Below are 26,857 nucleotides of genomic sequence, written 5' to 3' on the forward strand. Positions count from 1 at the left end.
TAGATTTCAGCAGTGTCAGAGACATTTTGTAGTAAATGAAAGGGTTGCAGGTGTCAGACTGCCTCTGGATGTGCAGACGAAGGTTGTGTTTATAATAAGAAGCTGACAGAGCTTGGAAAAGTCAATGAATTCTGCATTGGCCCATAAATAACCCGCCCGCTGTTGTACATGTTAAAAGGTCAGCAGGCTGATATATTGAGCTGACATCACAACGCTGTTACGGAGGACTTACACATATCACACATACATCTCAGTTTGTCTCTCTCTGGCTTTCCTTCATTAGGGCCGGAGTGATGTGACAGGGCCGGGCCGCTGTGACAGCAGTTAGAGGAAGTCTTGACAGGCAGAGTTAGGGAGGCTGTTTGGGGGAGGTGATGTCAGGCCGGAGAGGAGTGACACGAGGTGAGGGAAGACAGCCAACGCCCTGTATCTGATCTGATGGGAAGTGGCAGGAGATGAAGAGAAGAAGCCAAATCCAGCCTGAAAGCGTGGTCATAGTCTGAGGTCAGTGGGAACAGATGAGGAGAACCACTCTAGGAATACTGAGCAGGGAATACCTTGTCCCGACTGTCAATAACCAATATATCACACTTTACATAGAGTCTGCAGCCTCTACAATTGTTTATTTACTTTTATGGCCTAATGCAATGAAGTTAAACAATAATTTCAGTTTATTACGTCCTGGGGTTTTGTAGTTTTGGCCATCATTTTTGTCAGTTAAGATAACATTATTCTGAGCAAGCAACCATTATGATCTAGGAAAACAGCGACATTGCTACAATATAGTCCATTACAAACACAAGCTGTCTGTGTATTGTAACAAGCCAACAATTTACCCAAATTATTATTTGGACCTTTTATTTGATGGTAAAAAAACAAAAACAGCACACCAGAAATTTAGGCAATTATCCCTCATTGTGCAGGAAAATTGCGTGCATGCACAACTTAGTAAAGTAGGTCAACAAAGAACCAAGAAGTCCGTAAACTGTGATGGATGTTGACAGCTGTTTGGCCCTTTACCATTCATTTTCCATTGCAAATTAGTTTGGCTAAGCCTAATAATCTGACGATATTTTTATTTCAAGCCATTCATTGAGCCCGACTTTTTGTTCTTTGCCAATATGACAAACCTGCTAGTAGTGAGTGATGTATCCGTCCTGCCAATGTCACTTTCTGTCGACACGAAATGTGCAGTGGTTGCCAGGAGCGATTTAGCGAACACTTTTCACATTATTTAAAGAAATGTGTAAACATCTTGGGGAATAACCTTACCAAGAGTTTCAAAGCATTGATTCCACTCACATCTGTTCACTACATATGAGGCTACCACTAGAGGTGATATGGATTGCGCAGCAAAAGACTCAGTATTTATAAAACAGAAATGATCCTTTAAATCACCTATATATTTATTCACATTGTGATGACAATAAAAAAAACAAGACAGTATTAACTTTTTCATCGCTGGATGGTTCTAAAATTTTTTAGTGTAGTTCCTGACTCCCGTCTTCCCTAAAGATAAACTTGCTACCCACTGCTGACGTAGAACTTGTTTGTTTCGTCTTTTCCCACATTGCATGTTGTTTGGGATGAGATGCTCTTGTCAACTAATACTTACGCGGCGGTTTCCTCTGCTGCTTGAAAAGGATGTTGACTGTAAGCCACTAACTGCATACAAACCTGACTGAAACTCTTTTGGGAAGTTGTGACATATCACTTTGCCTGCGCCATTTCCTACCACAATACTATAGATTGAAGGCTTCCAAATGATTTTGTTTGTAGTGATTATCATCAGCTTTGTTCTTTAGGGGATGACTGAACCCAAAGCAGAGCGGAAACAATGCCACACATCATTACACAACCGCAGTGACTGGAATAAGCTATAAGGATTCCCTTTGTGTTGACCACACACTGTGACACAGGCTCACATTGAAGTCTGAACTTTAATTTAACAGTTACATCACCAGAGGAAACTGGCTTATACGGTTGATTTCTATTTATAATGTGTCTGTAGACGGCAATATTGCTTTTCAGGAGGGGCTTGTTTGTGTGCGCCGTCTGCAACTGATGCGCACACACTCGGACAATTTTGTCTCGTTCCTCTAGGTCAAGAAGTACAAGTTTTCCCAGGATGCATTAGCCCAAGGGTACAGTCAGTTAGTGATACCCTGCTGGCAGCTGTCACAGTGTGTGTGTGTGATGATGATGACGGGAGTGAGCTGAGGCTGTGCTTCTCTTGTTGCCTCTAAATAGGAATAATAAGCTCTTGGTCCTTATCAGAGCATTGCTGTTTTCTGAGAAATCCGGATGGCATCCTGTGGTTGTTTGTCACCAAGACAACACAAAGCCAGTTTGCAAGCAGCTAATCCAGGTTATCTGATGGCTATGTCAACAGCTCAGGACCTTACACTTGTCTATATTCTCCCAGAGCGAGCTGCTGAAGCATATTCAGCATCAATTATCTGCTTCAGGGAAAATGCCAAGTTTATAAATAACATTTTGTTGGGTTATTTTTTTCCCTGCACACTCTGTGTCTATAAAACCATAAAAATGAGACTGCATACCCACGTCATGAGCTGAGGGCTTTGATCAGCAAATGAGCGCAGGATGACTCATCCCATTCATTTAGATTGCCTTACACTTTTAAACAGGCTTTTTTCCTCATCAGATTGCCTCATACTCTGGATTTTCTGGTGGCATCACTTTGGGTGGGCCATTTTTAGGTGTCATTTTTGCCGCTTTTATTTTTAACCCAGCATACGATCATCACAGAATTTTGACACAGGTGATTTTTGTAATCGGAAACGCTGTAAATACGTAGCGACCCAGATGCACAGCAGCCCACAAAGATCAGATTCTGTGCGCACATTTTCGTCAGTGTCCTGCAGAAATACTCAAACAAGCCTTCTGGTTCAGACCATACTGTTTCCATTCCTGGCCAAATGAATTAAAAATGACACAAGATATTTAAATAGACAAAGTTTGACTCCTGAAACAGATGGTCTGGACTACATTAAAATTTCTCTCTCTCTCTCTAACACACACACACACACACACACACACACACAGGCTATTTGCCCTTGGCTGCTGTGATGTAAATGGATTAAGGCCTTTTATACAGAAGAGGCTCCTGCTGGTTTGCCCTGCTGCCATCTTTGCTAACCATGCACCATACATTTAACACTCGCCATCTGTAATTTGGGACTTAGTGGCGTTTCTTCTCCATGATACTCAATTTTATGAATCGGTCTTGGGCAGTTTCGCAGCCTCCTGAGTGGGAAATGTAACGTGTCATTCTGGGAAAGAGAGAGGGAAAGACTGAGCTGCTACTGTTGTACAATTTCTTAATGGAGCACAGAGTGTAGAACTATTATCCAATTTTATAGAGGAGGCTCCAGTGGAGCATAAAATGCTTAATGTTTAAAGACTTACACCATATATTCCCACTAAACTTTTATTGAAATCTGATACAACAACACAAGAAATATTTCTGCAAAAATATACCCCCAATCTTCATAAGGAATCTGTGATTAAATAGGTTACAACAAACTATAATATTAATATGGGATCATTTGCAACTTGATTTTATAACATGCAGTAATATATTAGAAACTTATAATAGTACATAAAAATCATCCGGTAGTGCAGACTGGCTAAATGTAAGCTAGCTTACAGTGGAAACTGATGGTGTGTTCACAACAAACATGAAGCAAATTTTTGCCTGCCCGAGTTTAACCATGGGATCGTATTTATGTTTATAAGCGTTACTTGACCAAGTGTAAACAATGCCACCCTTTCTTTCTGACATCAGCCGTGGCCAAAATAACCACTATTACTGCTTTGTACCTGACGTGGAATACCCAGATAAGTCGGAAAACCAAATGCTGTCGTGTCTGAGTTCATCACATCATCCGCACACAGCTCAGTGAACTTTACCGCTGTGTCTGGATGACTGCCAGTACTACAGCAGTATATGAACCCGAAATAATGGATTTTGCTGTGACTTAATTTCAATAACCAGATTAAAAGTTTTCTGAAATAAATACATTAAATGCTGATGGGTAAAAAGTCTGAATTCATCTCGCAAGATGACAAGCAACCAACTTTTAAAATGCTTGATTTTTAATAGGATTTATCAGGGTTACGATATGCAGGATATTCAATGCTAATGGGCTTTTGCGTCACAGCATTGCGCCGATTTCTCGCTCAAGTTGAAAAATGTCAACATTTCAACAAAATTTCATCCACTTGCGCCACCTGAAGCGAATCCAGCATCTACTCGATTCTTTGCATTGACTTGGTATGTAATCCCACAGTGCGAAAAAATTAGCTTCTCCTTTAGTGTGAACACACCATAACGGTGGACACACACATCAAAATTACTCAAACCAAATAAACACACAAGTTCTCATTACAAATTAGATTTTCACACCAATCTTCAGTTTGTGTTTACATGTTTTGTTTTGGGCTTTTTTAGACACATTTTTCTGTGCACAGCCCCTTGTAAGGCTTTCCCAAAATGAGAGAGCTCTTTATTTTGCAGCACTCGTCTTCTATATGCTTCTTTTGGGTCTGTCGTTCTGTCCATCATTCTGTGGATCTCCCTGGAGAACACAGAAGACATCATGTAAATATTCATCAAGTATATAAGTTAATGTGTGGGAGAACAAACACTGTATATGCTGACTCACCAGGACAGAGAAAGCCCCAGAGCGACCTGAGCTCCCCCTCTTGGGTGGGTCCGTCTTCGCCTGTCTCCTTGCTCTAATCACCTGGAAGTGAAATCCCATACAGAGGAGTGATGTTTCTTAACAACTGATGGCCTGTCTAAAGATATTATGATGAACATATTCCAGTGAAAAACAGAAAAAAAACATTGTATGATCATTTCAACAAACAGATGATACCAGTGAGTAAGTAGACCAAAGTGATCCAATAAAACTAAGTAAGGGGGCCTTATAACTCTGCCTGCACATCCGGCCTCTTTGCCCCAGCTGTTCCTCTGCTCAGGGGTTGCCATGGAGACTCACCTGTAGGGGGGTGGATGTCTTGTCGTTGCTAAGGAGGGAGTAGGAGCCAACGCGGGATTTACGCTTGTTCTTTTTCTTATTCGCAGCTTGAAGTGTCAAGTGTCGCCTGGACCTATCAGCCTAAAACACGACAGACGCAGGGATTAGTATGTACATTGATACATCTTGTACACACACACACACACACACACACACACACAGGCTCTGTTTGAATCCACTAAAATAAATTTGAAAAACACTTTCCACCCCAGATTTTTTAACTATTACACATTTATCTCTATGCGCTTATATGGTGCTTCAAAAAATCTATTTCCTGGTTTCTGTTGCTCATTTCTGTATTTCAGCACATACAGATGATTCAGGATGACTAAAACCTTCACTGGTCCTTTGGCAGCAGCAGCCACCGCTGTAAACCAGTCCCCACCTTCCCCCGCATTTGGCTTTTGCTCACTCTGACTCCTGTGTGACTAACAAGAAGTGGTTTACCTGGATGAGAGTGTTAGGGAAGCCTTTGACAGAGACGGACCCAGGCAGGCTGGAGAGGCTCTGGTGGGTGGGACCCCTCCGCTCCAACTGTCTCTTACGTCTGAACAAAACCTGCAAGGGTGAGACAGTCACAACCACAACCACAGAGGGAAACAACAACTCTTGCACGTCTCCATGTGTGGGAAAGTGCATTAAAATTTTATGCGAAGCGGATACTGAGTTGACCATTGTGTATTTGCCCCTCTCATCCTGTCCTGCTCTGTCCAATCCTTGTCACATTAGGCTGTCGAACTCCAGCATTAAGGGGAGGAAAGTGCAAAATGATTATTGTCAGTGGCTCTGCCGTTTCCTGCATTTCTCATCGATCTGCACATGAACCAAACACTGCTATTGATCCACTCATTTTCTTAATAAATGGACTGTCACTGTGAGAAACAACAGGTTTCAGTTTGCCAATTAGGACTTTGTGGTAAATTTATAACGCTACCGCAGGGCCTTGACTACATCAATGTTTTTTCCCCTTCCTCCAAGTTATGTAAGTGTGGAAATAAAAAAAGATTGTTTCCAGTATTGGATAATAACTTCCTGTCCTTTCTCTTTTTCCACTCAGCTGAAAACAAAGACGACTACATTAGCTTCAAAATATTTGCCCCGCAATCATTTGCTCTGCCATTTTAAGTACTTACAGTGATTGCGAGTGACCCACATTTTGATGATTGTTTTAGTTTTCATTGTTGAAGGAGCTTTGTGGAATATTTGAGAATTTGCTGCGGCACAACAGCTGTACAGTTCTGAGTTGAGGGGTAATTGCAATATGCATATGTTATTGCAGGAACGCAGACATTGCCATTGTGTGTTTGGGACTTCAGTAACGTGTGTTTTGCTTCTATGGTGCTACTGCCGGATAGCTTTGTCACAATTACATCATATTACCATTTGTCGCAGGAATATAGTTATCTAATTATATCAGTTTGAATAGATTAACATCATTGTGTTTTGTGTTATATAAGAATGAACTTAACAACCCTTCACAACTAACTCCCCTCTCCACACAACAATAAATTCCCCTCTGTATGTTTCGGCCTTATCTTTCCAGTACCATAGTGTCTTTTCCCTAATCTCACTTCTGGTACTCTCTCACAGAGGGACTTAAGGATTCAGACTAAAGCAGTTACGTAGTACAGCTGTGAGCGTTGGCACATACCATTCCTTCAGGTAAGGATAGCGCCCTCTGCTGCTTCTGGTCATCATACTGAGGAGAGGAAGAGGAGAGGCAGATTAAACATTGATACTGTTGATATTGTTACACTGCAGCGTGATTCAGTACGCCGTTTTGACAGTTAAAGCTACTGACTAAAAAGAGGAAGTAATTGGGTTTTTCAATTTGTTCCTTTTTTTTCTCAATTTAACTGTGAAAATAGTCCACCGACCCAGACAAACCAGGACACATTGTCTTGTCTAACAGAATGTCACAATTTATATCATTACATGACAAATAATTTGTCAGCAAAAAAATTGTCCTAACCACCCAAAAATGACCCAAAAGGTCATTTGTACAAGCAACTTACTACAACCTACAACCCATATTTATATATATATATATATATATTTTTTTTTTTTTTTAAAGATTTTTTTTGGCCATTTTTGGGCTTTTATTGATAGGACAGAGTGAAGTGGGAGACAGAGGGGAAGACATGCGGGAAAGGGCTCCGAGTCAGATTCGAACTCAGGCCGCCCACTTACGAGGACAATGCCTCTATGGTGCGTGCTCTACCAGGTGTGCCACTGGGAACACCCAACCCGTATTTACATTTATTGTTAGGCTGCAACCCCTAGTGGCCATAGTAAATGATGGGAGCAAAGGAGGAAGTCAGGTGATAAAGTATAAAGAGCAACAAAGTCCACATAGGGAGGAGGAAATTAACGCTGCCGTTTGACCCTAAAGACCAAAAGTCAACGTTGAGTTAATTTAACTCGCGTGCATAAGTAAACCTACATACTTAACTGATGTCATGTATGTAACATAAGTGAATTTATATGTGTAAGTTCCATAACATACTTATTTTAAGGTTAGATCTGTTTGTGATTTGCCGTGTAACAACTCTGCAATGGGTATAAGTGAACTAAATATGTATATGTCAAACACTCTTTCTATTGTGATGTGAGCTAAATAAATAAGTGATAGCTAAATATTTTGCTCATCTCAGCTTTAAATTACCTTACCTTTCCACATTTTTTGCCACAGTCCATCTGGCTCTCTGCTGTTATGTGTTGTTGAGTCCCATAAATTTAATGTATTCCACTCCATTCTTAACACATGACCTTGGTGGGAAACTCAAGTAAACCAAACCAAATGTAGCCTCCGAAAAGATGTTGCATCAGTTATTAGTTAGTTCCCACCACATTTGAAGCAAACAACTGTGCATGCTATAATTATAATACAAATAACTGCTGCAGAAAAGCTCATATGTGGCACAAACTCCCTCAGATGGAACCGAATTCCCCAATGAAAACCCTTTCATGTGTGGGTGAAAATCCTCCTCACTCCTCCTCGCAGCTGTCCAATCCGTTGTCCAGATGAGGGTGATTACTTTGGACAGAACATGAGGACTGTCCCCAGAAAAATGCCAACCGCAAGTTTAAAGTATAACAGCCGCGAGCCACATGAAAAGCCAAAAAGGGAGCTGAAAGATTTTGTTCCACAGAGGGGTATATTTTTGGTGTGGTGGCTGTAAAAACCATTACAATGAGACTTTGTTTCTGTTAGAAAAAAAAATTATACGTCTCTACAGGTCAGGGTTAGACTGTACACGTCTACTGCCATCCTGACACACACTTGACCACTATTATCGTCACACAGCAGCCTCTTTCGAAGGAGTCACAGTGAATATACATTCCAGCAGAGTTACTGGCATCCTTTGACCCAACTTACTGTATAAACACTGACCACACTGCGTCTGAGGAAAAACTAAATCAGCATTTTACCGGTCATTTAAACCTAAACCCAAAGTACAAACTGTTAAAATCATCTTTTCATGAGTTCCACTGATTGTTAAGGTGCATTCTTAATGATTTCCCTATTGAATCTATCTATGCCGAACACATGGAGGAAATGTTGGTTAAAAGAAGATGAGTGAGAGACACATTTTGAAATGAACTGAGATCATGGTTGTACAAAAGAGACAGAAATGCCTACACTTTTTTTTTGTAAATTTCACTGTAATTTCCTACATTTTAACTTCTAACACTTTAACTTTTGAAATTAAAATCAAACTGACAACATAACTTTAGAGATGTAGCTCCACGCTTCGCTGCCAGCTTGCATTACACAAAGTGCTCTGTGGTGTCCTTGCTGGAGAAAATGCTGATAATTCAGATTCTTTTAGCTTTCGTTTCAGACACAGGTTAATTATTATGTAGTTTGTTCGAGAAAAACAACATTTAAATAGACTCAAACAGGCTGCTTACCCCTGTAGTGTCACAACAGCACAGATGATGACTGATAAATAATGAACACCTTTGGTTACCACTGTCCTTCCATAACTATCACGTCCATTAGAAGTGTGTCTCTTACCTGTGCGTCTGCGGTCTGTCCGCTGACACACAGCTCTCCCTGTGTTGCTCCTGAGCAGTCGAGGGCGTGTGACAGCAGGCTCGCCTGCAGACACAGCACGCACAGCCAGATAGTAAACCCCATGATCCAAGCAGGAACTCGAGTGTTCCCAGCCCCTGTCAGCTCCCTGCTTTATACTCTCGGCTCTGCTAATGGGGAACAGATGCAGGGGAACGGGAGGCCATGCCAGCTTCACGCAGACAAACAGCCCACCACAAGCCTGTGCTCTACGCCAGCCAGTGGCCTGCGGTCCTGCAGAAACATGTCAGACATCTTGAGGGGCCTCCCCTTTAAAAACTGCCTCCCCCTACCCCACTACTCAAAGAAAGGACATTTTCCACTTATGCCTGCACTGTAGCTCCTGCCAAAGTGTGTGTGTGCTTATGTGTGTAAGTAGAGAAAGCACATAGAGAGCAGAGAGAGAGAGGAAACTTGTGCTGTCAAACCTCTGTACATAACAAATGAAAAATTGGTGGTTTGGTTCTTGTAATGTCTCGAAGAAATGCTGCATTATGCAGGGAATTAGTCTCCTGGCTTAGTGTAGATGAATCTCTTTCCTTGTGCTTTCAAAAAGTATACGTGCAGCGCTTGTTTATACTGTTCTGCACTGATCCAAACACTTCAGTAAGCCTTTTAGAATTACAGTAATTACTCCTCAGTAGACTTCTCAGTGGAATATACAGCAGCTATCAACAGTGTCAATCCATCTTTCAGCTCACAGATTTCTGTTGAATGAACAGTGGCAAAGGATTGTCAGATTTGGATAAAAACCATTACAAGTCTATTAGGGAAACTGATCATGATCACTTGAGAAAGAAAAAGCTGAAAGGCGAAGGCAGACACTTGAAGCCACATCGAGTGTTGATTGCCGCCCAAAAAAATCGCAGAATTATAAATGGTGAATTTGTGGGTTCTTATGAATTTGTGAAGGGAAATTTTTATTTGGACAGACCTCGATTTCAGATTTACGCCTGTGGAACTAAATGTTCTTGATCCTTTGTTCCAACTGATATCATACCGCTGGGTCATGGATCTGGCTAGCTTGCTGCCAAAATGGGGGAAGGTTTTATCCATTTATTTCTCAGCACCCCATATTGTACGACAAACACAGCGACAACAACCTTGACAACCAAATACAGGAAGGTTTATCCCGAGAGATCACCCAGCAGCCAGGATAGGATAAAGGTGCTAATGTAACTGACTTTAACTTCACAATACAAATGCTAATCAGACCTCAAATATGATGCGAACACTAGTTGTCGTTGTACATTAACATCTGTATTGTATTCCAGCTGCTGTGCAATTTCAAGCCACACACTAGCTATTTTTGTTGTTGTGTTGAGCGGAAAACAGAACACGTGGATAATTTGCACCAGGCCTGGTGTGCGTGGCTGCCATGCGTATATCTGCACCGTTTTTCCCCGCATCTTGCTGCTGGGAAACAACTTTTAGTGTGTTAGAATTAATTTTCTCTTTAAATTGTACAGTATGTTTTAAATTATCTGGGATGCATGTTGAGAAGGGGTAATATACCTCAGTGGGAGTTTAAATGGCCTTTAAAACAGCACACCATAAACAATGCATCTCCTGATAGGGCATGTTACAGATGAATAGACACCCTGTTTCAAGGTGTATTACAGGATGGAAAGAGTGAGTGGGAGGACGAGAATCTAGTCTAATGTCTTCAAGCCTCAGGCTCTGGGTCACAGAGGAATTGTCTCCCGTTGGCTTCGGAAACGTGAACTGCTGTGAAAATTGTGGAAATTAAATGAGTTTCATTTCCTGTCCAAGACAAGCCAATATACCACTTCCCTGTCCTCTAGCATATCAGTGGAGCTTCTTACTCAACAAACTTGAAAAAGATTGTGAAAGCATGTGTAATGTTTCTGGCAAATTCCCAGTGAGTCACAGTTTAAGTGGGGAGAGTGATAATAGTTACACGTCTTCATCCACTGCTCCCAATCTCACCCCTTTTTTTCTTCAAAGATACATTCGACATTGTGTAGGAACTATTGTTGCAACTTCTCCCCGGAGGTTCAGCGAGACCACTGGCTAGACAGCAGCAGGGTAATGATGTGAATCAGTGGAGGGGATGTTTAGTCAGGAGACAAATGGAGGGAAGAGTGAAAAATGACCTTAAAACGGCAAGCACTGCTTTACTTGGCAGCCAAGTCCAAAATGGACTACGAGTGGACAAACATGTCGGCCATTTTACCGGACAGCTCAAGCAATTCATTCCAGTGCCAGTCCTGTTGAGGATCACAGTCTGCGCTTTAGTTTAACAAAACATCAGATGGCTTCTTGTAAGACATGCTGAAATCATGTTACCAAGGTTACAAGTTTGCATTAACTTCTCACAAACCACAATGTGGCCGTGTAAGAGACAGTAATCACAGTGAGGGAGAGTTATTTCATACCCCAAATCCCTGTTATTCACTCCACACTTTCAAGTTTAAAGTAACTTTTTAATGCATCTCAAGGAGTTCAATGTAAAAAAGAAACTCTCTGAGCCACTCTCAGTATTCACCTCCCCTGCCTCCCTATGGAGAAGTGTCATTCGTCAGTGGATTGGCTTTGAGTCGCTGTCAGGAGGAAAATGCTGTACAGCAAGCAGCTGTTGACCTTGTGACAGAAAAACAACTGTCTGCTCTGACCAGAGATGAGAGGATAGGTAATTTGTGACACATGAATACTTGTAGAAATGTGTTTGTGTCTGCGTTTGATGGTAAGAAACAAAGCTGTTTGGCAGCAGGAAGACGGATGACAGAAAACAGGAAATGTGACTTAGGAAACAACATCTGGATAAGGAGACATGACTCACAAAGTAATGGATGTTTTGGATTGTGTAATTGAAACATCGACTCTCCTCGGGCCCCATTTGTTAAAGGGTTGGTTCACCCAAATTACAGAGAAACCTTTTTTTCCACTTAACTCATGGTATCTATTCATGCAGATAGTTTTGGTTTTATTTGCCCAGATTTTGAGATCTTTGAAAAAAAAGGATCCACCCAAATCTATCGAGGTTAACGAAATTTTGTTTGTTGTGTGTAAGTGTTACACATACATTTACAAAGTTCGACATGATTGAGTCTTTCCAGACACATTTCTCCCTGGTCTCCCAAAGCCAGACCTATATCCACAACGCTGTGTCAGCACTGTAGAAACATCTGGCTGCAGTCGTTTCAACCCTGGGATAAGAGAAAAAATGTTCCCCTTTGTTTGTTTTTAAAACATTTTTCAATCAATCACAATTGTCTTTGGTAGTATTAAGCCCAGGATGCAACGATGATGCATACTTCTGCAAAATAGATAGCAGAAGCGATGGTAAATGTCGTATGAAATGGGTGGCCAATGGCAGGCTCAGGAGTAACATTACATTGTCCGTTACTCTGTATAATCACTCGACCTTGCTGTGGACCATCCATCCTCCTTATGAGAAATATAAACATAGAACTAGGGGTAGGTTAACATACACTATATGGACAAAAGTATTTGGCCACACCTGTTAATTACTGAATTCAGGTGTTTCAATCAGACCCCTTTCCACAAGTGTATAAAGTCGAGCACCTAGCCATGCAGTCTCCATTTGCAATCATTTGTGATGCAAAATGGGTTGTTCTGAAGAGCTCAGTGACTTCAAGCGTGTTACTGTGATAGAATGCTACCTCTGCAAAGACCACGTAAAATCAGAGGGGGGTCAGCGACTGTTTATGAGCATGGTGCGTAGAAGTCACCAACGCTCTGCTGATTCCATAGCTGAAGAGTTCCAAACTTCCACTGCCATTAATGTGAGCACAGAAACTGTGCGGTGGGAGCTTAATGCAAGAGGTTTCCATGGCCGAGCAGCTGCACGCAAGCATTACATCATCAAGTCCAATGCCAAGCGCCGGATGTAGTGGTATAAAGCGCATCATCACAGGACTGTGGAGCAGCCGAAAAGTGTTCCGTGGAGTGACGAATCACGCTTCTCTGTTTGGCAGTCAGGTGGTTGAGTCTGGGTTTGGCGGATGCCGGGAGAACGTTACCTGCCTGACTGCACTGTGCCAACTGTGAAGTTTGGTGGAGGGGGGATGATGGTGTTGCTGTTTTTCAGGGTTTGGGCTAGGCCCCTTATCTCTAGTGAAGGACTAATGCTTTGGCATAACAAGACATTTTGGACAATGCTATGCTTCCAACTTTGTGGCAACAGTTTGGGGAAGGCCTTTTTCTGTTCCAACGTGACTATGCACAAATGCACAAAGCAAGCTCCATAAAGACATGGTTTGATGAGTTTGGTGTGGAAGAACTTGACTGGCCCACACAGAGCCCTGACCTCAACCCCATTGAGCACCTTTGGGATGAACTGGAATGGAGATTGTTCTCGTCCAACATCAGTGCCTGACCTCATAAATGCTCTACAGAATGAATGGGCACAATTTCTGACCGAAATACTCTGAAATCTTGTGGAAAGCCTTCTAAGAAGAGTAGAAGCTGTTATAGTTGCAAAAGGGGGACTAACTCCATATTAAAGTTTATGTATTTGAATACAATGACATTGGAATTGCTGTTGGTATAATGGTCAGGCGTCCGAATACTTTTGTCCATATAGTGTATATTGGTTCTGTTGAAATGGGTGACTGATCCCTGTGAGAAGTTTAACTGTTCAAGGACTAGTTTGATGTTCTGGTGAAAAACGCTTGCACACTCAGCTGCAGCCATGAGATGGCTTAGCATTTAGTCTGAAATTGGGAAAACTGCTGTCCTGGCTCTGGCCAGAGCTAAGAAGTAACAATGATTTTGTGCTCAAGTTTGACGTTTTTGTGATTTGGGTAAATTTGCATCTAAGTGTTTCCATTTAGGCATGCTGGCTTTTTATTTATAATTTGCTTTGAATATGTTCTGAACTCACAGTATGAATAACAGTCCAATAATCTAAGAGTTTTTTTTAAGAGCAATCTTTAAATGACAACTACCCTTTTCTAAAAATGTAATAATATATGCATGTAAACACTAAAACAGATTATAGCAGGTCATATAAGATGCTACGTTTCATTGAACCATTGACCATAGTCAATTAGCTTCCTTGGAGATGAAATGTTTCCTATTCAGGCCGTCGTTTGTCAAACCAAACTCAGTCATGCTCCAAATAGCTTCAAATCATGTCCCTGGATTAGTGTATGCTGGTATTGTGTGTATGTGTGTATGTAGCAGAGAAGAGAAGAGAACTCTGTGTGGGGAGGATACAGTATGAACAGTGTGTGCATACTATATGTCCGGTCATGATAATAACCTTTGGCTGAGAAACGAAGAATGAAACCCAGTCTTCTCTCTTCACTCTGTACAGCTGGACAGCCTTATAGGTCTGATGACAAATCAATACTCCTACAGCACATTGTCCTCTTCTCTTTCTATGCAGCCGCTTGGGTAACAGCTTTGTGAAAGGTGCAAGAAAAGCAGCGAGGCTTTCAATCCTCTCATGTGGAAACAGTGGAGGAAGCCAAGGACGACGCTGAGGAAAAACAGTACGGCTGTGCAGCAATTTGTGTGTTTGTCATTGAACAAAGAGGGATTATTGTCTGGCCTCTTACATTTCACTTTCCATTTATGTGTCCTTGGCTGTTTGAGCATTAGTACACAGAAGAGTGCTCATTTGACTCAAAGTGAATATTAAAATATATCATCAGTTACTGACAGTATTTGTCTTTAATCTTACATCTGATGCCCGCCACAGAATTTCACTGAATAAAAAGGCACTCAGCCATTACAGCCCTCATTTTCCCACAGCAGACAGATGAAATACAGCTTTATTCCAAATGCAATCCTTTATCTTGTCTGCACATTACCATAACTTATCAATTTAGACATCAAAGCTCCCAGGGAAAGAAAACATTCAGTCTGTAGATAATCAATTAAATCATAAGTCACTGTGGCTGAGGCCTGATGTAGCACCGGTATCACACCACTTATTGCGCCACTGGACTAGTTCTAGGCTCTAAGGAGTGGGGAGCAAATTGATTACACCAGAGACCGTAGCTTTAAATGTAGAGGCCGGCAATTTACTGACAATATGCAAACATATAAAACACAGTACAAAAACAAAACAAAAAATTACCCTGCAGGTTCAAATATTGAGGTAAGTAGAAAAAGTATTTCACTCTCTTCTATTTTCTTTAACCAAGCTAGGTTAAGAACTATTTTTGATCAGTCTATTTTTGTTAAATTTGACCGGTCTTCCAATAAGTTTCAAACAGGTAAGTTAAACCTGTTTTAGATCTCCTATTTTATTTTATTTTTATCATGAGTTAACTCTATTTCTTCCAGTTTCAGTTTCTTCAGTCTCAAAATCAAATGAAAATGGACCACAATTAATTCAGATCACATTCAAAATCATGAACATAGAATTCAAAATAAAAGCATGACACTTTCAATCAGTTCAACTCAAATGTGGTTCAATTATGTTCAGTTCAAGGAAAAGTCTCAGTCCGAGTTCAGTTCAAAAAAGAAAATATAAGTTCCCAGTTCAGTTAAATCCCGACACTCCTACCACTCCGGCAGCAAGCAAGATTTCCTCACTGAACGGTGAGAGATGAGATGAAAGTCCGGGTCTAGCTCGCCATCTTGTCCGTGGAAACGTGGATGTGCACGCCTGCACGCTGCAGATCACTCGTTTCTCCAACCGTCCAAAAAAACCTGACCTGGGTAACAGGTCATAAACAAAATAAACTCTTCAAGTTACACAATAATTGTTTTTCATTTCTCTGGAGTTATAACACTACTGCTGCGCTACTTTCTGAAAATTAACAACACAGCTACGTTGTTAGCATTAGCTCTCTGCTAACAATAAAAAACAATGTAACAAAGTAAACACAACTCACCAAAACCGGTGTAGTTTAGTACTTATCGTATCCCCGTCAATTCACGATCAGGTAGGTATCATTCACAGGTTCTAAAATCAACTTTTATAAACCTTTTTCAATTGTTTTTCTATTAATTTATCGCCGTTCGCTCGCTCCGATCTCTCCTCTGCTCTCTCCTACAGGTCTCTGCTCCTGCAGCGTCACTGAGGTGCTGCGACTAGGCCCTTAAAGGGGCAGCGACATGAATTTACATAGGCACACTTTTAATCTTTTATCATCAAATTAACGTTGTATTACATTTTTAATTAACTCAGATGAACTAGCATTAAATGAATCCTTTTTAAATTAACTCAGATGAATTAGCATTAAATGAATCCTTTTTAAACATATTTATTCAGCTTTTTAATGTTATTTATTCTTATTTATTTATCATATTTTAACGTGGGTTACATCCTCCCCTCTTTACCTAATGCACGTCCCTGTGCATTCTATCTAGACCATAATTTCATAACTCTGGGCGGGGTCTTGGAAAATGAGGCCCTTCGAGGGAGTCTATAAACACGTCACTCAAACTTTGAAGTAGAGACTGGACTATTGTAACTAACGGGTTCCCTAGCTCGGGGTAAGTCAGTCTTTTAGTCGCTTTTCTGTCTCTGATAGGCCTTCTTGAACATTCTCCTTCAATCTGGATGTCAGTCTGGTCCGTGGCACTGGCGTTCTCACTCTTTTCCTGAACAGGTTGAATAGGAGAGTGGCATTTATCCAGATCTTCCTCAGGTAGGTTTCCAGTTTCCTTTACAGAGGTCAAGCCTTCCTCTTCAGGATCAGGCAAGTCTCTCTCTACAGGATCAGGTATGTCGTTCTCTTCAGGATCAGGTAAGTTCAGGTCGTAGGTGTCTACTGGAGAATCCTCAGGGAAAGCTTTAGCTACGTCTGAAGGATTTTGCTCAACAGCAATCAACTCTTTGTGAGGTTCCGGTTCAATCCTTTCTGGCAAGTGTTCCATGGTTGCAGGGATAAGGTCGAACCCTAGTGTTTCCACTCTTAGGTTTCTGTGGCCATGATAGTGATATTCCTCTGAGTCGGATTGGGACTCATCCCCATCAGCTCCATCTGAACTGTCATTTTTAGGATGTTGTCGAGTCCTTGGTCGCCTTACTGCCTTTGGTGTGTTAGTCTCACTTTCAACTGTGGTTACAGGAAGGAACCCGCATGGCAGCAAGAGGTCACGGTGAAGGGTTCTTTGTGGACCATCTCTTGTCTCAGGTCTCACAACATAGACTGGGACATCTCCAGACTGTCTCAGAACAACATACACGTCGGACTCCCACTTGTCGGCCAACTTGTGCTTGCCTCTGAGACGAACGTTCCGAACCAAGACTCTGTCGCCTTCTTTCAAGGTGGACTCGACGACATGCTTGTCAAACCTTGCTTTATTGCGATTTGCTGCTTTCTTAGCATTCTCAGTTGCTACTCTGTAGCTGTCTTCGAGTTGAGATTTCAGGTTGCGGACATATTGCGAGTGAGAGCCTGGCTGGTGATTGACTGGTAAGCCGAAGGCTAGATCGACTGGCAATCTTGGCTGCCGGCCGAACATCAACTCGTAGGGGGTAAAACTAGTTGTCTCGTTCTTAGTACAATTATAAGCGTGTACTAATGGCTTAACATAGTTTCGCCAGTGACTCTTTTTCTGGTTTTCAAGGGTTCCCAACATGTTGAGAAGGGTCCTGTTGAATCTTTCTACAGGGTTCCCTCTCGGATGATAAGGGGTGGTTCTTATCTTTTGAATGCCAATGAGCTCACACAGTTCTTTTATTGTTCGGGACTCAAAATCGGGACCTTGGTCACTGTGGAGCTTTTCAGGGATTCCATAGTGGACAAAAAAGTGATCCCATAGGGTCTTAGCCACTGTCTTGGCTTTCTGGTTCGGGGTGGGAACAGCCACTGCATATTTCGTAAAATGGTCGGTAATGACCAGGATGTCTTTGGTGTTACTGGAGTCTGGCTCCACACTGAGAAAATCCATGCACACAAGTTCGAGTGGTCTTGTAGCCACGATGTTGATGAGTGGTGCAGCTTTCTCTGGCATGGCCTTACGTCGTATGCAGCGGTTGCAGGTTCTGACCTTAGTTTCCACCTCGGCTGACATTTTAGGCCAATAGAACCGCTTCCGAACGAGGTCTAGGGTGCGCTCTGTGCCCATGTGGCCCATGTCGTCATGGAGGCTCTTAAGGACTACAGATCTCAGGGCTTCAGGCAGCACAAGCTGGTACTGAGTCTGAGCACCCTCTTGCCGCTTACGATACAGAACACCATCTAAGACCTCAAGTTTGTTCCATTCTCTTAATAAGAGACCAAGCTCAGGAAGTTCCTTCCTCAAGGATGGTGGAGGTCTCTCTCCCAACTCCACTTGCCTGAGTACTTCACGGATACAAGAATCAGCTTCTTGCTTGTCTCTCAATTCAGCTGGTGTTAACAAGGGGACAACAGGTAAACCACCAAGCTGATCCTCATCTTCAAAGCTTTCTGGGAGAGCTTTTGGATGATGGGCAAGTGACACAACCAAGGTGGTGCTGGATGATATTTCCCCAGAGTCACTGCCAATCACTTGGTGAATCAAGTGCTTCTCACAGATGGCCTTGATGGTGTTTTCATTCAGATTTGCATAATCAGTCTCTGACAAGTGTCTTTTTGTGAATTGTTGTATCCTCTCCAACTCTTTTTGTGATGATGTGTCATCAGGTAATCTGCCATGAGGACGCCTGGACAGCCCATCTGCATCTTGGTTTTGTTTCCCGGCTCTGTATTGTAGCTGGAAATCGAATGTTGACAGAGCAGCTAACCATCTGTAGCTCGTGGCATCGAGCTTAGCAGAGGTAAGAATGTACGTTAATGGGTTGCTATCGGTGACAGCAAGGAATGGGCTCCCGTACAGGTAGTCTTGGAACTTCTCTGTTACTGCCCATTTAAGGGCAAGGAATTCTAATTTGTGCGCAGGATACCTGGATTCACATTTCGACAGACCTCGACTTGCATAAGCAACAACTCGCTTCTGCCCTTGTTGCTCCTGGTAGAGGGCAGCTCCGAGGCCCAAGGTGCTCGCATCTGTATGTAGAATGTAGGAAAGCTTGGGGTCAGCGAACCCGAGGATGGGGGCAGTTGTTAGCTTTCCGATTATGGTGTCAAACGCTACCTGGCAAGCAGGTGTCCACCTGTCGCCAAAGAGGTCTTTTGGATTGTAGTACTTCTCAGGACTCACTGTGGTTTTAGTGCGTTTTCTCAGCGGCGGATAGCCAGCAGTGAGTTCGTTGAGTGGCTTCACAATCTTTGAATAGTCTTTTACGAACCTGCGGTAATAACCGCAGAATCCCAGGAAGGTTCTTAGCTCTTTCAGGTTGCTTGGTTTTGGCCAGGTCTTTAATGCTGCTGTCTTGTCAGGATCCGTTTCAATGCCCTTTTCAGATACAATGTGGCCAAGGTACTTTACAGAGGTTTGGAAGAACTTGCACTTTCCTGGTGATAGTTTTAAGCCAAACTCTTTCAACTGGTTGAGCACGCGCATCAACCTTTCCTCGTGTTCCTCCAGTGTCGAGGAGAAGACGATGAGATCGTCTAGGAAGACTAAGACTTGCTTCAAGTTCAAATCTCCCATACAACGCTCCATGAGCCTCTGGAACGTGCTAGGGGCATTAGTTATCCCCTGAGGCATCCTGTTGAACTCAAAGAATCCCAGTGGGCAGACGAATGCAGTTTTGTGTTTGTCTGCTTCCTCCATTTCTATTTGATAGAAGCCAGATTTGAGATCAAGCACCGAGAACCATCTGGACCCGGTCAACGCTGAGAAGGACTCTTCAAGATTGGGTAAGGCATACGAATCCTTTACTGTCTGGAGGTTCAATTTCCTGTAGTCTATGCAGAGTCTCACTTCGCCATTCTTTTTCCTGACAATTACAATCGGCGAGGAGAAAGGTGACTCCGATTCACGGATGACTTCTGCATCAAGGAGTTTCTGGAGATGGTCACGCACAGCCTCTATGTCGTGGGGGTGTATAGGTCTTGGCCTATGTTTGAATGGCGTCTCGTCACTGAGGGTTATGTGGTGTTTTATTTTGTCAGTGCGGCCAAAATCAAGCTCGTGCAATGCAAACACCTCCGGCATGGAACTCAATTTCTCAGTTATCCTCTCCTTCCACTCGTTGGGTACAGGTGAGTCTGTGAAGTCAAAGTTGAGATTTGGTTTGTGGTCAGGTTTTGTGGGGGGGACTGAGTCGGAAGTCTTAACAGATTGGACACTTTTAACAGCGTGTATCTCTGCTATCACAGCCTTCGGAGACAGGGTGATGTCATGGTGTGACTCATTCTTGAGCATGACTGGTATGCAGCGTGTCAGCTTTGGTGGTAAACTTACCAGGCTATCTGTTACCAGGATGCCACCCGGCAGGGGAGCTGACTTTGGTGACTCTACCATCACCCACTTTCCAGCATCAGGTGTCCTGCAGCTCACTGATCCTTCGAGGACCTTGGTCTGTCCAGCTGTAATAGTCTCAAAATCTTTGCTATGTAGCCTCACCTCTCCCAGACTGGAGTCAACAGACTGTCTTTTCCTGATTTCAAGAGTCTTTAAGACAACTTTGTAGCCATAGGGAAGAGACTCATAGTACTGAGGTGCGATGTCTGCGTACTGTTCATAAAGAACATCCAAAGTGTTTGTGCCTATCAGCACCGATGACAATGTGGAGCGCATATCAGGCACAATCAAAACCAGTGTGGGCACCTCAATGTCTACGCCAAGCATGCGCTTTGGGAACCTGATGGTGGCCTCAACATAGCCAAGATAAGGGACATGTTGACCGTTGGCTCCTTCTATTTCAAGCAGGTCGTTCAAGGAATTGATAGGTAAGTGAGACAGGTTCTCTAGATAGAAGGAGTTGGGGATCGTTGTTACTTGAGAGCCTGAATCTAACAAGCAACTACAGTCTTTGCCACCTACGATCACTTGTGCGGTGCATTTGGCTCCAATCAGACCTTTTGGCAGGGTTAATGACTGTCTTTGTGTATGTGAGCGCACATAAGCTCTGTGCAGTTTCTTTTTGGGACACTTTGTCTGTGTTCCAGTCCCCGTTTGTCCCTCAACCGGAACTGGGTCTAGTTTAAAGGATCTAGCTTTGGGGTGCCATGCTGAATATCCCATGCTGACTGCTTGTCTCTTAGCTGCTTCCTTTTTTCAGCTACAAGGAGGGGGTTCGGCTCACTTTCACACTGAGGCTTAATATGTCCGTCCTCTCCACATCTAAAGCAATACCAAGGCCTTGGTCTATTGCTTGTGTTATTGTTCACATCTCGGCTGTGAGACTGCAGCTTTTGAGATGTTGGAGTGTTAGCTGAGGACTTTATGTTAGCTGGATCAGGAGCTACTGGTCTGGCAGCTGGTTTAGGCTTTCTGCTGTCTTTCTGTGCGAAACGTGTGAGCTGGGACTGTAAATCAGCAATGTGCTTCTTTAGGTCTTGGATTTCAGACCTGTGATCAAGAGTTGGCTGAGATGAGTTGCAGCCTTCTTCACTCTGCTCATAAACACCTTGATAATGGGAAGACACTTTTGGCTTTGAAACATTGAAGTGCTGTTTCATGCGGGATGCTTTGGAAGTACGCTTACCTTCTGCTGTGCGGAGTAACAGGAGAAGTTCAGCAAAGGTAGGTGGTTTCTGTTTCTTTTGTTCTAGCTGGAGTTCAGCTATCAAGATGTTATCCCAGCAGCCTCTGACAAACTGTCTGAGAAGATGCCGATCAAGGTCACTTGCAGTTACACCTCCCCTCCTGAAGGTGGTATTCAGCATCACCTGCAGCCGTTGAAGATAAGCTGAGGGTTTCTCACCATTATCTTGCATGGTGTTAAGATACTTTGCGAAAAGGTCATCTCCATCTTCGACAGTGCCGAAAGCAGAGTCCAAGATCTCCAAGTACACTTTAAGGGGAGATTCAGGTGTCAAGTGCTTCACAATGTCAACAGCAGGTGATAAGAGACTTTCAAGCAGTTTCCGTGACTTGTATAGTTCAGATTGTGTTGTGCTTTTAAGGAGAAATTCCACATTGGAACGCCATGTCTCATAATCCACTTCATTGTTGGGACGGGGGAAACGCCCAGAGAAGGGTCTGAGTCTCAATGAAGAGTGCGCTTGCAAGGCAGAGTCTTCATTTCTCACTATGTGCTCAACTATAACCTTTTGTATGTCAGGTGGATTGACATCAGAAAGTTTCAGAGCAGGCTGTGTCTTTTCTTTAGATGGTGTCGGTGGTGGAGACCGATGAAGTTGAACATGCTGCTCGGGGGCTGCACTAGGCAGGGGGCTTAGCTGTTCGGCAGCCTCAGGGCCATGTTGCTCTGGGATATCAGGTGAGTTCTGTTCCATATCTTCATGTTGGGTCTCTGGGTGATCCAGATCGACAGTGTCACTGATGACAGAGAGCTCTTCTCTGAGGACTGCTGCAAAGTCTTTACCAGTCTGTTTTGCAATGTCCTTTAACTCTGACAGGTAAGTCTGTGTAGCTGTTTTGCTAGCTACGGGTGTGTAGACACTGGCTAAGGCTCTAATGTAGTAGGTAATGTCTGTCTGGGTTTTACTGTCAAGTCTGTATGGCAATAAAGGTGAGAGTGATTGCATAGCTGCACCATACACATACTCTACAATGACCTGTTTGCCTGACGCTGGCTCAGCGAAATCTACAGGGATTATCCTTTGAATAGAACCATATCGTTTCAGGACGTCATATAGTTCTTCATCAGTTTCTGTACCGGCTATACCACTAACTATGACTGAGTTAGGGATTTTCACACTGCTCATTTGAATTACATCCATGTTGAATCACTGATAACAATGTTATACGGTCTCTGGTTACTAGTCTATGCTTTAAACCACTCCTGGCTAGCTCGCCAAATTTGTAGCACCGGTATCACACCACTTATTGCGCCACTGGACTAGTTCTAGGCTCTAAGGAGTGGGGAGCAAATTGATTACACCAGAGACCGTAGCTTTAAATGTAGAGGCCGGCAATTTACTGACAATATGCAAACATATAAAACACAGTACAAAAACAAAACAAAAAATTACCCTGCAGGTTCAAATATTGAGGTAAGTAGAAAAAGTATTTCACTCTCTTCTATTTTCTTTAACCAAGCTAGGTTAAGAACTATTTTTGATCAGTCTATTTTTGTTAAATTTGACCGGTCTTCCAATAAGTTTCAAACAGGTAAGTTAAACCTGTTTTAGATCTCCTATTTTATTTTATTTTTATCATGAGTTAACTCTATTTCTTCCAGTTTCAGTTTCTTCAGTCTCAAAATCAAATGAAAATGGACCACAATTAATTCAGATCACATTCAAAATCATGAACATAGAATTCAAAATAAAAGCATGACACTTTCAATCAGTTCAACTCAAATGTGGTTCAATTATGTTCAGTTCAAGGAAAAGTCTCAGTCCGAGTTCAGTTCAAAAAAGAAAATATAAGTTCCCAGTTCAGTTAAATCCCGACACTCCTACCACTCCGGCAGCAAGCAAGATTTCCTCACTGAACGGTGAGAGATGAGATGAAAGTCCGGGTCTAGCTCGCCATCTTGTCCGTGGAAACGTGGATGTGCACGCCTGCACGCTGCAGATCACTCGTTTCTCCAACCGTCCAAAAAAACCTGACCTGGGTAACAGGTCATAAACAAAATAAACTCTTCAAGTTACACAATAATTGTTTTTCATTTCTCTGGAGTTATAACACTACTGCTGCGCTACTTTCTGAAAATTAACAACACAGCTACGTTGTTAGCATTAGCTCTCTGCTAACAATAAAAAACAATGTAACAAAGTAAACACAACTCACCAAAACCGGTGTAGTTTAGTACTTATCGTATCCCCGTCAATTCACGATCAGGTAGGTATCATTCACAGGTTCTAAAATCAACTTTTATAAACCTTTTTCAATTGTTTTTCTATTAATTTATCGCCGTTCGCTCGCTCCGATCTCTCCTCTGCTCTCTCCTACAGGTCTCTGCTCCTGCAGCGTCACTGAGGTGCTGCGACTAGGCCCTTAAAGGGGCAGCGACATGAATTTACATAGGCACACTTTTAATCTTTTATCATCAAATTAACGTTGTATTACATTTTTAATTAACTCAGATGAACTAGCATTAAATGAATCCTTTTTAAATTAACTCAGATGAATTAGCATTAAATGAATCCTTTTTAAACATATTTATTCAGCTTTTTAATGTTATTTATTCTTATTTATTTATCATATTTTAACGTGGGTTACACTGACATCTGAAGGGAGTCATACACACAAATATTTCAGGTGGTTTTAACGGAGTGAGAAACTCCAATCTTACTCCCTAAAAGCAAGAAAGTAAGCCAGGTATGTGTTGAAACATTTTCTGGGTTACAGTCAGTTTATTACTTTGAAATGATTTATTGGGGTTTTAATGTTAAGACTGACAAAGTGTGGCAGTTAAACATTTGTGCTTACATTTTTGTTTTGAGGTTTTAAACAGGTTGCTTTCCAGTAGCTCTGTTGACATACTGTTGGTGAAAGGAGAACTCCATTCTACAACCAGTTCCCAGTGTACTATGTTCCCAGGGCCCTTTGTTCCAAGTGTCCTGAGTTCCCAAGGTCTTATGTTCTCAAGGTCCTACCTTCCCAATGTGCTATGTTCCCAGGATCCTATATTCCCAGGGCCCTTTGTTCCAAGTGTCCTGAGTTCCTAGGGTCCTAAGTTCCCATGGTCCTATATTCTCAGGGCCCTTTGTTCCAAGTGTCCATAGTTCCTAGGGTCCTAAATTCCCATGGTCCTATGCTGATTTTCCTTGCAGATGATGTATCTCAGCGTGGGACAGCTCGCCCTCCCCTCTCCACTAAAAGCCATGAGCCAAATAGCTGTCACTTAAATATAATGTAAAAATGTAGTAAAACAACGGAAATGAACAAATGTGGCACATTTTGCCCATCTCCCAATTTTAGAAACCACTGCTCTGCAGTAACTGTAAACGGAAAATGAAGTAAATGAGCACATGAAGGAAAAGCGTCAGTAAAAGTAATTCAGTTAGTTTCAGAATCTTGATGTGATCTTAATGGTGTAACAGTCTCCATGTGTGGATTATGAAACTCTCAACCTATAAATTCCAGTGTCTTTGAAAAGATGCAAGATACCTGCACCATAAATTATATTCTTTTATATTTATGGAAGCAATGATGTAAATATAATGTGCTCGTTCGAGGCTTGTACAGTTATTATCACAGCACAGCGACCATTGTTCATCCAGCCAGCATACTAAACACGATATCATGAGAGAGTGTCAGACGTAGTATGGGTCATGCCCTCTCACTATCTCTCATTTATATCCCATCCTCTCTCTGCTCTGGTTACCATGGCAGCAAGGAGTAGGATTCAAACAATGCCATTGAGGGTTGAAGCCTTTGACGAGAGGAGGGAGCCGACCGTATCTGTATCTGAGTGAGACAAGGTGTGGACAGACTCAGTGTGACGTGTGCGCTCCAGCTGCTGCCACACATGCATGATTACATATGTATGACAACCAGAGTATATTCTATAGGAGAGCCTATTTTAATTAGGTGAACATGGATCCATAAAGAATGGTGCTTTTCTCTCTATGAGATATATTTCCAACCGCACATGGCAGACGTGTTTGTGCTTAGATTGAGAACTTTGTCATTTTGTCTGCTACTTTGTCCGCATACTAAGAGCCTACGAGTCTTGCGGCCTTTGATAATCAGCAACAAACTAACTTGCCCTCTAGAGTGGGAGAATCATGTTAGCAGAATTTCAATGTGGTAAAATCATTAAAAATGTTGGTTATTCATGTGCTTAGACGTTCGCTACTGTTAGTTGCATGTATAAATACAAAGTTTCAGATAAGGAGTGAGAGAAAAAAAACTCTCGAAATGAATGTATTTCCTGTGTATTCCCTATTTATGCCCTTAATTGCTCGGTGCTTTTTGGAAGCTTAGGGGCAGTAGAACAAACTAGTAATCAAACTTCTGACATATCACTGTATAAAGTGGTTGATCTTTTTTAACAAACGCCTTGGCTATTAAAATACATTAACATACATTTAGAGCCATGTTTCCTTCCTCCTGATGAATCTAAGTGCAATAGTCACTCTCTTTTTGGCTCTGCTTTAGTTTTCACCAACTCTTGAGTGATATCTGGTTCATTAGCAGCTAAATGCTCAGCCACTAACTTGTTTGTCTGCCAGTTGTTGTTTGACAGTTAGATCATCCTCAACCCCAAAACCTTTTTTTTTTTCTTCCTGAAATCATCTGTGTGCTGTGGTTTGAAATGCTTGGTTGAAGAGAGCTTTGAAACTGACCCAAGACATTAAAGTTGAGGGTCTTAAAACCAAAATCAAGAGCTGCAAGTTGCTAAAATGCAGCCCTGAAGGCCCAGACACACCAAACTGACATCAAAGAAGGCTGGCTGTTGCGTTCCCTCACGTTGCCTGTGTCTGGGCCAAAAAGCCATCGGCCAGCTAGCGCATATTTTCTGCATCTGCGTGAGGCAAAATAACTCTCCATACCGGCAGGTGGAATTAGTCTGCATTTGTCAATGTATAAAATTGTGGCTTTTTGGCACATAGCCTACATGAAACAAAGCAACATTTGCAGACCATTTTTTACACCACTTTTCATCATTTGCCTCATTCCAGATGGTCATGTTGTTGTGAAGATTTACATGTATTGGAACGACGAGAAGAGATGAAGATGAAGATGAAAAATGACAAGAGCTTTCTGTGTGTGCCTTTGACTCTAGTTGTCTCCTTTCTTCACTTCCGTTTTTCCTCTTGTGTACTGGTTTGCTTAAGCTGACAAGTCAATCTGAGTGATTTCTCTC

The 26,857-nt window shown here is 42.3% G+C and overlaps 2 protein-coding genes across 2 annotated transcripts; both read right to left on the reverse strand.

The window, feature by feature from the left end:
• Positions 1-4,429: 4,429 nt before the first annotated feature.
• si:dkey-12l12.1 (uncharacterized) lies at positions 4,430-9,296 on the reverse strand. Its single transcript, XM_059327166.1, has 6 exons — positions 9,088-9,296; positions 6,718-6,765; positions 5,514-5,624; positions 5,028-5,147; positions 4,689-4,769; positions 4,430-4,601 (listed from the first exon to the last, which is right to left on the reverse strand). Exons 1-6 carry the CDS (start codon positions 9,208-9,210, stop codon positions 4,551-4,553), a joined length of 534 nt encoding a protein of 177 aa, XP_059183149.1. The 5' UTR covers positions 9,211-9,296; the 3' UTR covers positions 4,430-4,550.
• Positions 9,297-21,460: 12,164 nt separating this feature from the next.
• Positions 21,461-24,211, reverse strand: LOC131962436 (uncharacterized). The gene is made up of 3 exons (XM_059327437.1): positions 23,833-24,211; positions 21,617-23,652; positions 21,461-21,480 (listed from the first exon to the last, which is right to left on the reverse strand). Exons 2-3 carry the CDS (start codon positions 22,815-22,817, stop codon positions 21,461-21,463), a joined length of 1,221 nt encoding a protein of 406 aa, XP_059183420.1. The 5' UTR covers positions 22,818-23,652; positions 23,833-24,211.
• Between the last annotated feature and the right edge of the window lie 2,646 nt (positions 24,212-26,857).

Source organism: Centropristis striata, chromosome 23, assembly GCF_030273125.1.
Source record: "Centropristis striata isolate RG_2023a ecotype Rhode Island chromosome 23, C.striata_1.0, whole genome shotgun sequence".
Taxonomy (NCBI): Eukaryota; Metazoa; Chordata; class Actinopteri; order Perciformes; family Serranidae; genus Centropristis; species Centropristis striata.